The sequence below is a fragment of the Citrus clementina genome, unplaced genomic scaffold (assembly GCF_000493195.1).
Source record: "Citrus clementina cultivar Clemenules unplaced genomic scaffold, Citrus_clementina_v1.0 scaffold_1, whole genome shotgun sequence".
In the NCBI taxonomy this organism is placed as follows: Eukaryota; Viridiplantae; Streptophyta; class Magnoliopsida; order Sapindales; family Rutaceae; genus Citrus; species Citrus x clementina.
This window is the reverse complement of record NW_006263303.1, coordinates 24,162,476-24,175,065: the sequence shown is the minus strand read 5'-3', so window position 1 is coordinate 24,175,065 and position 12,590 is coordinate 24,162,476. Positions and strand designations below refer to the sequence as shown.

General features: G+C 35.2%; 2 protein-coding genes across 6 annotated transcripts; both read right to left on the bottom strand.

The window, feature by feature from the left end:
• Positions 1-199: 199 nt before the first annotated feature.
• LOC18055230 (probable amino acid permease 7) lies at positions 200-3,979 on the bottom strand. Of its 2 annotated transcripts, none has more exons than XM_006452674.2 (7): positions 3,744-3,976; positions 3,355-3,591; positions 2,091-2,184; positions 1,766-1,980; positions 1,548-1,681; positions 1,211-1,438; positions 200-1,023 (listed from the first exon to the last, which is right to left on the bottom strand). In XM_006452674.2, exons 1-7 carry the CDS (start codon positions 3,823-3,825, stop codon positions 622-624), a joined length of 1,392 nt encoding a protein of 463 aa, XP_006452737.1. In that variant the 5' UTR covers positions 3,826-3,976; the 3' UTR covers positions 200-621. The 2 variants fall into 2 exon arrangements, with proteins under 2 accessions (XP_006452737.1, XP_006452736.1); XM_006452673.2 differs by lacking the exon at positions 200-1,023 and adding an exon at positions 1,030-1,132 and having other exon boundaries at positions 3,744-3,979.
• A 2,309-nt stretch (positions 3,980-6,288) lies between these two features.
• LOC18055229 (probable amino acid permease 7) lies at positions 6,289-12,417 on the bottom strand. Of its 4 annotated transcripts, none has more exons than XM_024178090.1 (9): positions 10,339-10,439; positions 8,862-9,327; positions 8,510-8,628; positions 8,182-8,415; positions 7,974-8,067; positions 7,563-7,777; positions 7,238-7,371; positions 6,921-7,148; positions 6,289-6,812 (listed from the first exon to the last, which is right to left on the bottom strand). In XM_024178090.1, exons 3-9 carry the CDS (start codon positions 8,574-8,576, stop codon positions 6,411-6,413), a joined length of 1,374 nt encoding a protein of 457 aa, XP_024033858.1. In that variant the 5' UTR covers positions 8,577-8,628; positions 8,862-9,327; positions 10,339-10,439; the 3' UTR covers positions 6,289-6,410. The 4 variants fall into 4 exon arrangements, with proteins under 4 accessions (XP_024033858.1, XP_024033857.1, XP_006452729.1 ...); XM_024178089.1 differs by lacking the exon at positions 10,339-10,439 and adding an exon at positions 9,494-9,598; XM_006452666.2 differs by lacking the exons at positions 7,974-8,067; positions 8,182-8,415; positions 8,510-8,628; positions 8,862-9,327; positions 10,339-10,439 and adding exons at positions 10,451-10,544; positions 10,957-11,193; positions 12,245-12,417.
• Positions 12,418-12,590: the final 173 nt, after the last annotated feature.

Genomic DNA, 12,590 nt, shown 5'->3' with positions numbered 1-12,590 from the left:
AAGGTTTTTGCAAATGTTGGGTATATTTCTGCTCTGCTCACACAAGCCCATACATGGAGTTCGTAATCGTTCCAAGTTACATTAGAACAGTTAAAAGTTAGTTGCACGTGCCGGTCCCATCTGCTTATACTGCAAGCAAAATCTTAACTGCACGTGCAATTTATAACTACTTCAGCACACAAAACGTTACACGTCCACGTGTGGCGCGATACCCAATTTTAGTATTCTTCAAAAACTAAATAATAATAACAACAATCATAATTAGGTCCCAATAGTTATTCTTAACTTCAACAAATTGGGCACTAGATCTAACTCATTATTTTGATCGAGTTTTGGTTTTGAATAAACAAATAGCACTCTTTGAAATCAGAATGAAGGGAAGACTACAAGCCGACCAACAAGCCATTGGCCGACACTTGACACAATGCAATACAACAATCGCCACCTCTGAAAAGACATCCCGACTCTTGAGACTTGAAAAGACACTGATATATTACATGGCTTCTCCAATAAAATTTAGAGATGCCTGCATCATGACCAATAAAATCTGATCCATCATCACTAAATCTTCAGCTATTATTCATCTTATATTACATAAGCCTATATGAACCGTACCTTTTCTTAGCTTAATTTTGCACTTATAATTCCTTGGATTGATCCGACCAACCCAAAAGTTGACACAATGAAGCACACGTAGCTAAAAACTCGAAGCATTACCCACTTTCTTGTCCAAGCTTCAATGTTCATCTGCTTAAAGTACATCTCCACAGGGAAGTATATCGTTAAGGGCCAAAATATCACTCCTCCTATCACTCCTAGAACCTGATTGAAGTAAGGGAAGCTCATTGCAATTGCCGTCACAGACACAACATAAACAGTTCGGAAACACAGTCTGAGAGGGTTCCATCTGAAAGCTGGCATCAGCGGTGGTTTCAAAAAGAACTCATTATTCAAGAATCCATTCTCTGGAAACTTCTCACAAATCCATTTTTCAAAATGGGCAAATATTGGCTGACTGTAAACCTGCCAAGAAAAAAATTTATCATAAACAATGATAGAACTCATTATTCAAGAATCCATTCTCCTCACAAATCCATTTTTCAAAATGGGCAAATATTGGCTGACTATAAACCTGCCAAGAAAAAAATTTATCATAAACAATGATACCATCCGCATAACGGTTCCATCACAATTTATTTTGCATAATTACCTGATACCCTCCAACTAGATGAATCACGATAAAAGCATTAGCCAAGTCAATAAGCCAGTATGGCTCGTAAAATCCGAATCCTGTTAGGAGGTTCCCTGGGGTATTGTCCCCGAAAGCCGCATACCCAAATCCTCCACAGAAAAGGTAGAAAATGGTTGTGGTGATGATTGACATTGTTGAGGCCTTCTTCATGGTCTGGTTTGCCGGTGGAGGCGACTTCAAAGTATCCTTCATTTTTTACAATGTTCATAATTAATGTCAGCCTCTAAAGTGATTAGATTTTCGTATTAGCTTCTTTAATACTAAATTTTCCAGTCGAAGACTATGAATAACACACCTGAATCTCAATGAGTACGAGGGAATACGGGTAGGCAAATGCAATGTCTCCGAGTGCTTGAGCGACCAACCACATTTTCTCAATTGAAGTAGTAGTTGAAACTCCTGAAAAGCTACCCATAACAAATCCATTTCCTGCAATTTAAGCATCTAGACATTTAGTGCGCCAGTAAATTAACGAAACAGCATATTGAAAGAATAGCAGATTCACTGCCACACCTATGACTTTGGCAACACCAAGTCCAAATCCGATGAAAGAATAGGCAAATGACATGACTGCAGCAATTACTGACAGTGATTGTATGTTGTGGAAATCCGGTGCTTGAGATAGTATTAACTGAACAGCTCCAAATATCAGCATATAGTAAGTATCCGAGTATTCACATGCTGCCTCGTGCCCTTCTCTGTGGTAACAGTTTGATTTCTGAATTGCCCTGTGCCCATCAACGGAATAGAGAAGAATTTCTGAAAGTTAAGAAAAGACAAGCAATACAAAATCCTTGATTTTTTTAGTCCATAGCATATGGCAATGTCAACAACATACCTCATGCTAATAGCAGATGTCACGGTATAGGCAATTGCCGTCCCGTACAAGCCTACATGTATGAACAAGCTACATGCCCAGGCATTCGTTTTCCCTGAAAATCCATGTGAAGCATCAAATTTATCAGGCAGGTAAAAATAAAAAGGAATGGTGACTGACATGAACCTAATACCAAACGATTATCATATCATATACAATTAGCATATTTTCAGGTGAAAATCCTCAAGCACGTAGTTTCAAGTACTGCTTATGTTTTTGCCAATTTCTGTCAGAATACTAAAGACAGCAAAATTATTTGAATGGTGCTCGAATCATTTTATGGCAAATTAATCTTGAGCTTCAACCCCATGTCCACTTAAAATATCATTAAAGAAGAGTGATTATCTCATTCAAGCATGCAGACCATATGGTGCATTTGAATCTTTAAAGCTATGGGTAATAATAATTAAGCAAGAGAAATAGTTCGATTCACGGGTTGGTCAACACTGGGGAAAAAAAAACTCTTAAATCCGAAGCTGAATATTATTTGGTTAATTTTATTAAAGTAGAAAGTAGAGGAAAACGCGACGGGACGGAACAAATTTGCAATAAAGAAATTTTTGCTGCCTTTGTTTAGAGATAGAACATAAAGAACCATGATTCATGTGGACACGGCGGACTCGGAAGTATGTTTCAGTCAAAAATATATTTATTAAGAATCCCCCCAGGTGTCATCATCTGATTTACTTTAACAGATCAATCAAACCGTATATCAGGGACTCTTAACTGCGCCTCCGATTAAAGTTGAGTAATTAATTGGCTAATTTAATAAAACTTTGAGGATACCGTGACGGAATCAAATTTGCCAATAAAGATATTTTATGTTTTTTTTGGGATGCATCATCCAAACTATATTATTAAAATCCTCACAGGTGTCACCCGATCAAACACAAAATTCATTCATCATCAATCAAAACACAAACGTCTTCTCAAACAAAAAAAACAAAACAAAAAGGGAGAGAAACACCAACGCCTGAGTTTTCATATTACCTGAAACGTTTATAATTTCTTTCTTCAGATTATGAGATGGAGATTTGGGGCTCACTCACGTACAACTTTAAAATCTAAGCTCATCAGAAAAAAATGCTTACAAAATTGAGTAATCCCATTTATGCTTATCAAACATATATAGCATCATCAAAGACCATATGAAAGAATCATTATAAAAAAAAAAAAAATTGAAAACTGGGGCTTCGAGAGAGCCGAGATTTATGTAAATTGTTACCTAGACACATGTCAACAGCTTCAAGATAAGACCGGTTACGGCCGGGGCCATATTCAGGATCAGGGCCCCTGTGACAGTCACATAAAAGAAATGTAGCGAAAAGGGTGACAGAAGCAAAGATCACCATTGCCAAAGGACCGGCAATCCAACCGAGCTGAGCCATGCTCCATGCTAAAGACAGCACCCCCGAGCCTATCACCCCAGTTATTATATGCGCCACGGCAGTCCATAGAGTTCCTTCAAAGTCATCACTCATCATCGATCAGCACATACGCGGTTAATCTCACACAACATTATAAACAAAGCAAAATCAAACCCCCACCAATAATATTTCTTCAAGTACAAATATTCAAATGGCAGGGACAAAAAAAAAAGAAAAAAAAAAAAACCTGTTCTCTTGATAAAAGGCTCGGGATCTTGTGCGGGCAACAACGGTGTCTCATGATTTTTATCTGCGGAGGAGAGTACCATGATGGCAGTGGCATACAATCAATTCTTGGTTTCTGCTGCGTGTAGATGATATGAGATTATGAGGAAGCTTTTTTTTTTCCCTCCGTTTTCCTTGGGGTGGAGAAAAATACTACAAATTTATTTTATATTGGGTGATAGATAGGTGGAGTTGAGGTAACAGGGGTTTGAAAAGTCCACTTATTGGGCTGATAAGAGAAATTTTTCGCTTGCGGTACAAGCAGCTTACAGATAGGCTATCTGTGGGGTCCGCGGATTTTATGTGTCTGTACTTTGTTTTTGGCTTGTGGCCAACAGTTGGTCCGTAACTTCTAGCTGTGTGTGTGTATTCATGTAACGACAGACAACGTGATGTCTTTTTTTAGATTTTTTTTTTCTTTTTTTTTTCAATGTGTTATTAGTTTTCAATTTCTTTTTTGGCAAATCATTTTTTTTTTTTTTTTTTTAGGTGGGGTGGAGAAGTTTTGAGAATCTTCTTTAAACTTTGATTATTTTTTCTGTTTTTTTCCCCCCAAATATTTTTATTTTGCTGATTGATTTATTTAGTTCTGGATTCAGGTATTAAATTACTGCACTGGTATAAAATTATTTGAACAGAGAGTGCAGTCAATTTTTTTTATTTTTTTTTTTGTGTACACTGAATATTAGTATATCGTAAAATTGTAATACAGTTAATAATAAAAATTACAGAAAAAAAGGAAAATTGAATTCTAATTTCGTCATTTCATAACTATTCAAGACTCTAGATTCTTCTCTCTCTCGATGATGGAAAAAAATTTAAGCACGTTTATCTTGTAAGACGACAAAACGTCTGCTGCCTCACATTATATATCATGTGGAACTAGATTCATTGTTTTCTCTCAATTAATAGCTATTATATTGCATTATAAATACGTGGACTTTTAGAATAGCAGAATTTTTGTGGAAAATTCTTTAAAATTTATTTTGAATCTTAAATTTTTGAAAGGAAACAGAACTTAGGTTTCCTTATTATCAATTAGATTGTACATAAAATCTCAGAGAAAAAACTTCTAAATCATTTTTCCAAAATATAGCTCGATTGGTAAATTTTTTTATTTGAAAGTAAGTTATAAGAAACCGAATGAGTGTTGTTTAATTATGATAGTAACATTTTTTATTTTGAAAGTAAGAGTTTTAGGATTTGAATCTACTCATGTGGATGGAGATATAATTAGACTCCCACAAGATTAAACAATAATAATAATAATATAAAAGAATACAAAAAGCTCAAACTTAAGACAATACCTTTAATTTAAAGATAGAAAAGAGCCGGATGTAATTGATAACAAAAAAAAAAAATAAAATCCCAAATACATAGTAATATTGTGGGGCTTGTGGGGCTCATTTATAATTTTCTTAAATTTAAAATAAATTTCTTATGAATATCTTTTCATAATTAAAAAAAACATATATAAAAAATTTGAATCGTATAACTAATATTTTAATAATAATTTGGAAACTCATTTGGATCGTTAACTAATATTTGTTTTGGCAGCTATAATGGCATTTGTTGTTTTCTTAATTTTTTTATTATTTTCTTCGATTAAATAATTTTTAAGTAGATTTTTTTAACTAATTCCTAAATTTAATTATTAAAGGAGACAATAATTAAAAAGTCGATAAGAATTGTGCCACACAACACACCCCCCCCCCAAAAAAAGTATGTACTAAGTTTATGATTTATCGCACAAACACTTTTTTTTCTTTTTTTTTTTAATTCTTTCAAAAAATATTTGTCGATGATCTTATCTATACTATTTCGGGGTGTGCATCAAAATAGGACAATGATTGTGCCATGACCTGGCATCCTTATTCAAATCTATCTTTAAGATTTTCTCCGATAATTTTCCTGGAAAATATACTTGCACAAGACAAGACAAAGGCATGAGTCGTGTTGGCTTATTTCGCATTATCTTATTGTTGATGAATATTTCGCTTATTTCTTTTTTTTTTAATATATATATTGATATATTATCATTAGAATTCTATTGATATTTTTACAACAAAATATTAATCGAAACTCTCATTTATAATTCTAAGATAGCACAATAAATCTATTTTATTTTAAAGCACAATAAATTTATTCTAATCTAAAATGAAAAGCCAAATAAACCCCTATCAATAAAGAGTCTGAGTCCCAACGAACAAATCCCAAACCCCTATCAAATAGAGAGTCGAGTCCCAGCGAACGCCACAAGCGGCAATATTTCACTTAATTCACTGTTTATTAATGAATTTTATTTCATGCGAATGTAGCTTGTTACTGTACATTATCTGTGCCTTAGCCATCTCCCAAAATATTTGTCTCGGTAATTTTACGCACTTTAGAGTGGCATAAAAGGTCATTTACAACGTTGTAAAAAGTGCATCCACAAATAACATCATTGGTGATCATTGGCATCTTAAGCTGCTCTTAATCTCATTTTAACAGAATCTTCTTCCTAGTTTAAGAAATTCCTTGATCTTGCCTACATATATCATAACACAATAAACATTAATAATACATGAGCACACACACTGCAAATTCAAGTAAAACACATATTGGCAGATTAATATCAAGTCCATCTTCAGCCAAGTTTGGCGCTAATAAGGCCTTCAATTGATCCTATCAATCCGATTATCGTCACCAGCAAGCAAATAAAGCTGAACGTTCTAAGAACAATCCATTTTCTTGTCCATGCTCCAATTTTCTTCTGCACAAAGTACATCTCCACTGGAAAATATATAGCCAGTGGCCAAAAGTTCAATGCCCCCAACACTCCCAACACTTGATTGAAATACGGGAATATTATTGCAACGGCAGTTGTTGACACCACATACGCAGTTCGAAAGCACAGCCTCAAAATATTCACTCTCAAGGGTGGCAGTAATGGTAGCTTGAAGGTGTAAAAATTGTTCACAAATCCGCTGCTCGGGTACTTTCTAGTAAACCATCTTTCCACAAATGCAAATACTGGCTGGCTGTAAATCTTTAGTAGATAAGAAACATGAAAAGAAATGTTAACAATGAGACTAAACTGAGGAACTTTATCAGGGTAAAAATAGAATGTATTGTATGTGTTTTGAGGCAATATTACCTGATAACCTCCCACCAAATGAAGAACAATGCAAGCATTAGCGAAGTCAATGAGCCAGTAGGGCTCGTAGAATCCGAATCCTGTCAAGAGGTTTCCAGGAGTGTCGTTGCCAAAGGCTGCATATCCAAAGCATCCACAGCAGAGGTAGAAGAAAGTTGTAATAAATATCGAAATCATCGATGCCATCTTCATTGTCTTGTTTTCGGGTGGAGGTGACTTCAGAGTATCCTTAATTCAAACAAAAAATTTTATTCAATTTAATTTGAAAGTATTTGTTGCTCCAAAGTCCAATCATAATTTTGTTTCACTAGCCATACCTGTATCTCGAGAAGAATGATTGAGTAAGGATAGGCAAAAGCAATGTCCCCTAGCGCTTGGAATGCTAACCACAATTTATCAGCAAGGTTAGCAGTCGGGACTCCAGCAATGCTCCCCTTAATCCTCCCATTCTCTGCAGTTAAAAACATGAGTCTCTAAGACAAAGCAACTTGCTCTCATGCAGATGATTTCAAATTTTCTTTTTGTTACTCCATTTGGTAACTATAATGAAACAAATAATGAGACTGGTCACATGATTAATGCTTTCCAAAGTAGAGAGTGTTAATATGAATTGAAAGACAATAACCGAAACTCAAAGCTTGCCTATCACTTTAGCAAAGCCAAGTCCAAATCCGATGAAAGAGTAGGCAAAGGACATGATTGCAGCAATAACTGAGAGCCATTCCATGTTGTGAAAATCTGGTATCTGAGACATAACAACCTGAACTGCTCCGAACAGCAGCATGTGTTTAGTATCCCCATATGCACATGGAGCATTGTGTCCTTCTCTATGGTAACAATTTGATTTTTGAATCGCTCTGTGTCAATCAATATAGGAAAAGGGTAAATATATAAACAAAATAATAACCTTTCTTGATTTCAAAACAACTAGAAATGAACATGAACAAAAGATGAAGAATACGAAGTATTGAAAATCCCCCACACAAAGTATTAGTATGCAATATCATGGGATAGTTTAAATACGTAAATCATGGCATTCGCAGAGGAAAGTACCTCATACTGGTGGAAGTAGTCATAACATAAGCAACAGCAGTCCCATAAAAGGTCAGATTTTGAAGCAAACCACAAAACCATGTTTGAGTTTTACCTGAACTATCACTAAATGAAATCAGGACACATATTAAAAGAACTATTTACAAGAGAAATATCTGGACTCAAATTTTACAGAGATTTTTGAGAAGAAACTGGTGTTCTACTTAACCAAGATTCAATCTAACAGCATCAATGTAAGAGCGGTTTCGTTTGCCATTTATTGGATCAGGAGACCTATAACAATCAGCAAGAAGGAAAGAAGAGACATAGGTGACAATTGCAAAACAAAGCAAGGAAGCTGGTCCTGCTATCCATCCGAGCTGCGCGGTACTCCATGCCAAAGATAAGACTCCAGAGCCGATTACAGCAGTAATTATATGGGCGACACAACTCCTCAAGGTTCCTGGTTGAGTTGCCGATAGGCAGTAGATTCAAGATTGGATTGAAAGAAAGTAGAAAAAAGGGTAGTCTACACATCAGTCCTGAAAGTTTGTTACCAGTTCTGAGATGTCCATCATCATCGTTGGAACCATCAGCTAGTTCAAGAGAGTGATCAACCGCCATGTTTATCCAGAAATTTCACAGTAGGCGATGAAATTTGGTGAAAGTGTGCAACCTGTATACCAAATACAAGGACCTAAGGCGAGCTACATCTGAAAAACAGTGGCTATGCAATGAATGAGCTCATGGATTTAAATGAAATCAAGCTTTGCCAAAGCTATCAGAACCTTATAAATGCCAATTTCTATGTCCAGCAAAAGTTTAAAAGAGAGAGAGGGATAAAAAAAAAAGGATAAATGTCTTTGTATGCCAACTGAATATGGGCATAGGATAAAACAATAAACTTACTTAGCAACTAGTAGGTTGTGGAAGGAGCAATTGCAAAAAGCGGAATCATGTCATGTGCATGAAATTGAGTAGCTGCTTACAACACGGTGCTGTGTTTTAAGTAAAGAAGTAAGTATTCTTCCAAAGGCAGCAGGACAATATGAAGCATTCAATATCGGTCCACCTCAATAATGGAGCAATGACAAGCACGTTCACATTAGCCATTCTTGTCTCTCTTTTTGTCCAAAAGGGTTATCTCCTCAAAAGTTACATGAATACAACTTTTAGGCAGTACTAGGTTACATCATAATCACCACAGACTAAGAAAAGTTTTATGAGAATAAGAACAAAGTTTGCCACTCTTATGAGCTCGTAATTTTTAGGACTTTCATTTCTGAAGAGAAGTCCAAGGAACTTCTGACCTGAGTACTTGTATTCCGATTCCATTTCATTCGAGGCTCAACAAATGGGTGACTTGAATGTCTAACTGCATTTAGATAAGGGTAGTGTTATTAACCCGAAGGATTAAGAAAGAAGAAAACAGAAGTGGAGAGAACTGAGAGCAGTTTGGTAATTGACTTTTAATTTCATTACCATAGAATAAATCACATATTTATAGAGGTTTAGTTGTATAATTGATGTAAGATGCCTACATTTTATTGGTGACCATTCTCAGCTAAGGAAACTCCTGACCCTAATTCTAATCTCAGTGCAACTTGATATTTATTATACTTTTACTTTTCCAGTAGTCATCTGGCTTCGCAAAGCAATCACTTGGGTCTACTAATTGATATTTCTGGATTTCAATGTCTGTAGTTCACAACTTGTTCTTCTATGAAAACTTCGGATGCCAAAGTATGAAAGCAACAAAAAGGAAAAAAAAAAAATCAGGAAAAGATAAAGCAATGTCACTACGTGCCAAAGTAAAAAAGGCAATGGCTCCAAAAGGAAAACAGAGCAAAGATCTTTTGTATCTGCTTTTTAGTCAACCAGCATTGCTTGCAATTGTAATTAGTCCCATAATTTATGTGGTTATTGTGGATTGTGTATGGTACATTCAATGTAACATAGCAAAATCCAATTAATTATGTTTGTATCTCTCAAGATCCCACGAATAGCTCAATCGGTGAGAATCATCCTTTGTCTTTATACCTTGTAAGTTGCTCATACATGTGCCAGCGGCCACTCACTTGACAAATGGAACCAATTATATATGGCTTCTATACGATCTTATCACATCTCAACAATCTTATCCAAAGAGAGAGTCTAAGAGCCATCTCAAAGCACTGAAAAGAAGAAAAACTTTTCAAGCATACTTCTCACCCATTTGCAGCGATGCAGAAATAACCCAGATCACCCAACGCATATTTCATTGTAGGTGCCAAAAACATTAGGATTGAGGGGTTTGGTTAATATTTATGTAAATGCTTCATTAAAAAAAAAAGGGCAAAAAAATAGAAATGAAAATAATATTAAAGAAAAAAGAAAAAGAAATCACCTAACACAAAAAGAACAAGTGAGGAGGAACATGGCGGTCCGATTTGAAAGATGCAATGATTCATTAAATAGAAGAGAAACAGCCGGCACACAAGGAGATTGAAGATTCATACCTTAGGCAATTAGCCGTTGTAAAGGTATAAGTAATTCCGGCGCCATACAAACTTTCTTGAACAAATATTCCACACACCTTTTGATTCTTGTCTCCTGTAGCATCCACTATTTTATTATATACACTATCAATGCTGTAAAATATCAGTCAAAAATGCCTATAATGTCACATTTTCAACTCACATGATTGAGATAGAAATCTAATGCATTTGTATCATCATTATTATTATTTTATACTTCTATTCACATGTGAGATTGAGCAGAAATGGGCATGATTGAGATTGAGATGCCATGCATTTTGTCGTATCTATAAAAGAGGGGAAAAATATCGACTTTGCTTGCATGATCGTTGCAGAGTGGACCCACATTATGGAACTATTGTAATTGAAGTAAGCTGTAAGTCATAATAATAATGTTATGTCTATATCGTGAGATATAACTTGCAAGCTAAGCTAAAAGAAGCAGCAGCAGCAGCAGCAGCAGAAGAAGAAGAAGCATAAGTTCTGACCAAGATACAATTTCACAGCTTGCGTGAAGGATCTGATTCTGTTCGGGCCAACTTCAGGATCAGGAAATCTGTAGCAGTCACAGAGAAGTGATGAAGAAACAATGGTGACAGAAGCAAAGGCTATCATGCACAATGGACCTGCAATCCAGCCTAGCTGGGCCATACTCCATGCCAGAGATAGAACTCCTGCTCCTATCACTCCTGTTATAATATGTGCCAATGCAGTACATATGGTCCCTAACGAGAAAACAAATTACTCTTTAATAGATTATTATAAAATTATCATAACTGTTGGTATGCGAATTTCATAAGACTAATGAAATTAAATAATTCTAAATGCGTCATAAAATGAATCCTTTATAAAATTGAACATTCATTGTGCACTAGCTACATATAAAAGACACTTTCCGGAATTAAAGGAAAAGCAATTACTTGTCTCTTGAGCCAATCACATGCAAGAATAAATTATTTTGGCTTATCGTAACTTTAAAAGTATAGGAGTATTGGCCACTTGGATTCGTGGCCCAGTGGTGAACCATTACCCTTAAAGTCAAGCATGATTATGAGGGCAATGATTCGAGTCCTCACGGACTCAAACTCCCTCAATTAATTATAATTGTGTGGAGATTGCTTATAATGTCTTTCTCTCTTGCGAAATGCAAGTGGAGTAGAAATATCACTCTCACATGAGGGGTATTTAGCTGGGTATGTACTTCATACAATAAAAATGTAATAATGTAAGTAATGTCTTTCTCTCTTGCGAAATGCAAGTGGAGTAGAAACGTTCCTATCACATGAGGGGTATTTAGCTGGGCATGTACTTCATAGAATAAAAATATAATAATGTAAGTCTCATGCATATATCTGATTGTAAATATCAGTGTAATGATATGTTGTTATTTGTAAATATCTCACCTGATGCTTAATCAGTTTAAAAAAAAAAACAGTATAGGAGTATTTCAAGAAAAACATATATCACCTAAATTCGGATGCTGGGTTCAATTTTTCCACTAGCTTTGACATGTAAAATGTCCTGATGCTAAGAGTATCAAAAGGGTCCCAAAAGCCAGATAGTTTCAAGGCTATATATAATAATCTATGTCTTCTATTACAAAGATAAAAGGAAGATATATAAGCAGAGATATTCTATTACAAAGATAAAAGGAAGATGTATAAGCAGAAGTATTCCCTTATGTTTAAGCTGAAAATTTTTTATTGAAGGAAAAAGCAACAAATAGAAACCAAACATACAAAGCACCAGAGAGATAAAAAAGAAAGATAAAATTACCAGTTCTTTCAAAAGGCTTTCCGGACTCATGATCAGATGAAGAAAAACTTCCAACTAATGGTGACTGTTGCTCTTCTTCTACACTACCCATGTTTCTCCCCTCCAAGATTTCTCAGATTTCTTCTTTAGATGTCTTGCAACACTTAAGGAAACAAGAGCCACATCATGGGGGTTACCGTCAGTTATTGAGAAAAAAAATGCTCAAAAACATCAAATCAAAAATTTGAGCTTAGAAAGTGACATTTAATCATAAATAAATGTTACGTATGGATTATTGGTCAGCTGCAACAGTGTACTGCATTGAAATTTACCAAAACTAGAAGTCATACTTAGAAGTTTAGTTTGT

Excerpts from the sequence above, each read along its gene's own strand:
- LOC18055230 (XM_006452674.2), bottom strand. The coding sequence starts at position 3,825 with ATGGTACTCTCCTCCGCAGATAAAAATCATGAGACACCGTTGTTGCCC. Across the intron at positions 1,682-1,765 it reads TGGTGTTGCCAAAGTCATAG|GAAATGGATTTGTTATGGGT; the intron begins GTGTGGCAGTGA and ends CTTAAATTGCAG. Across the intron at positions 1,024-1,210 it reads ATCTAGTTGGAGGGTATCAG|GTTTACAGTCAGCCAATATT; the intron begins GTAATTATGCAA and ends TTTTCTTGGCAG.
- LOC18055229 (XM_006452666.2), bottom strand. The coding sequence starts at position 12,335 with ATGGGTAGTGTAGAAGAAGAGCAACAGTCACCATTAGTTGGAAGTTTT. Across the intron at positions 7,778-10,450 it reads ACAACGGCTAATTGCCTAAG|AGCGATTCAAAAATCAAATT; the intron begins GTATGAATCTTC and ends TGATTGACACAG. Across the intron at positions 7,372-7,562 it reads TGGCTTTGCTAAAGTGATAG|AGAATGGGAGGATTAAGGGG; the intron begins GCAAGCTTTGAG and ends TTTTAACTGCAG.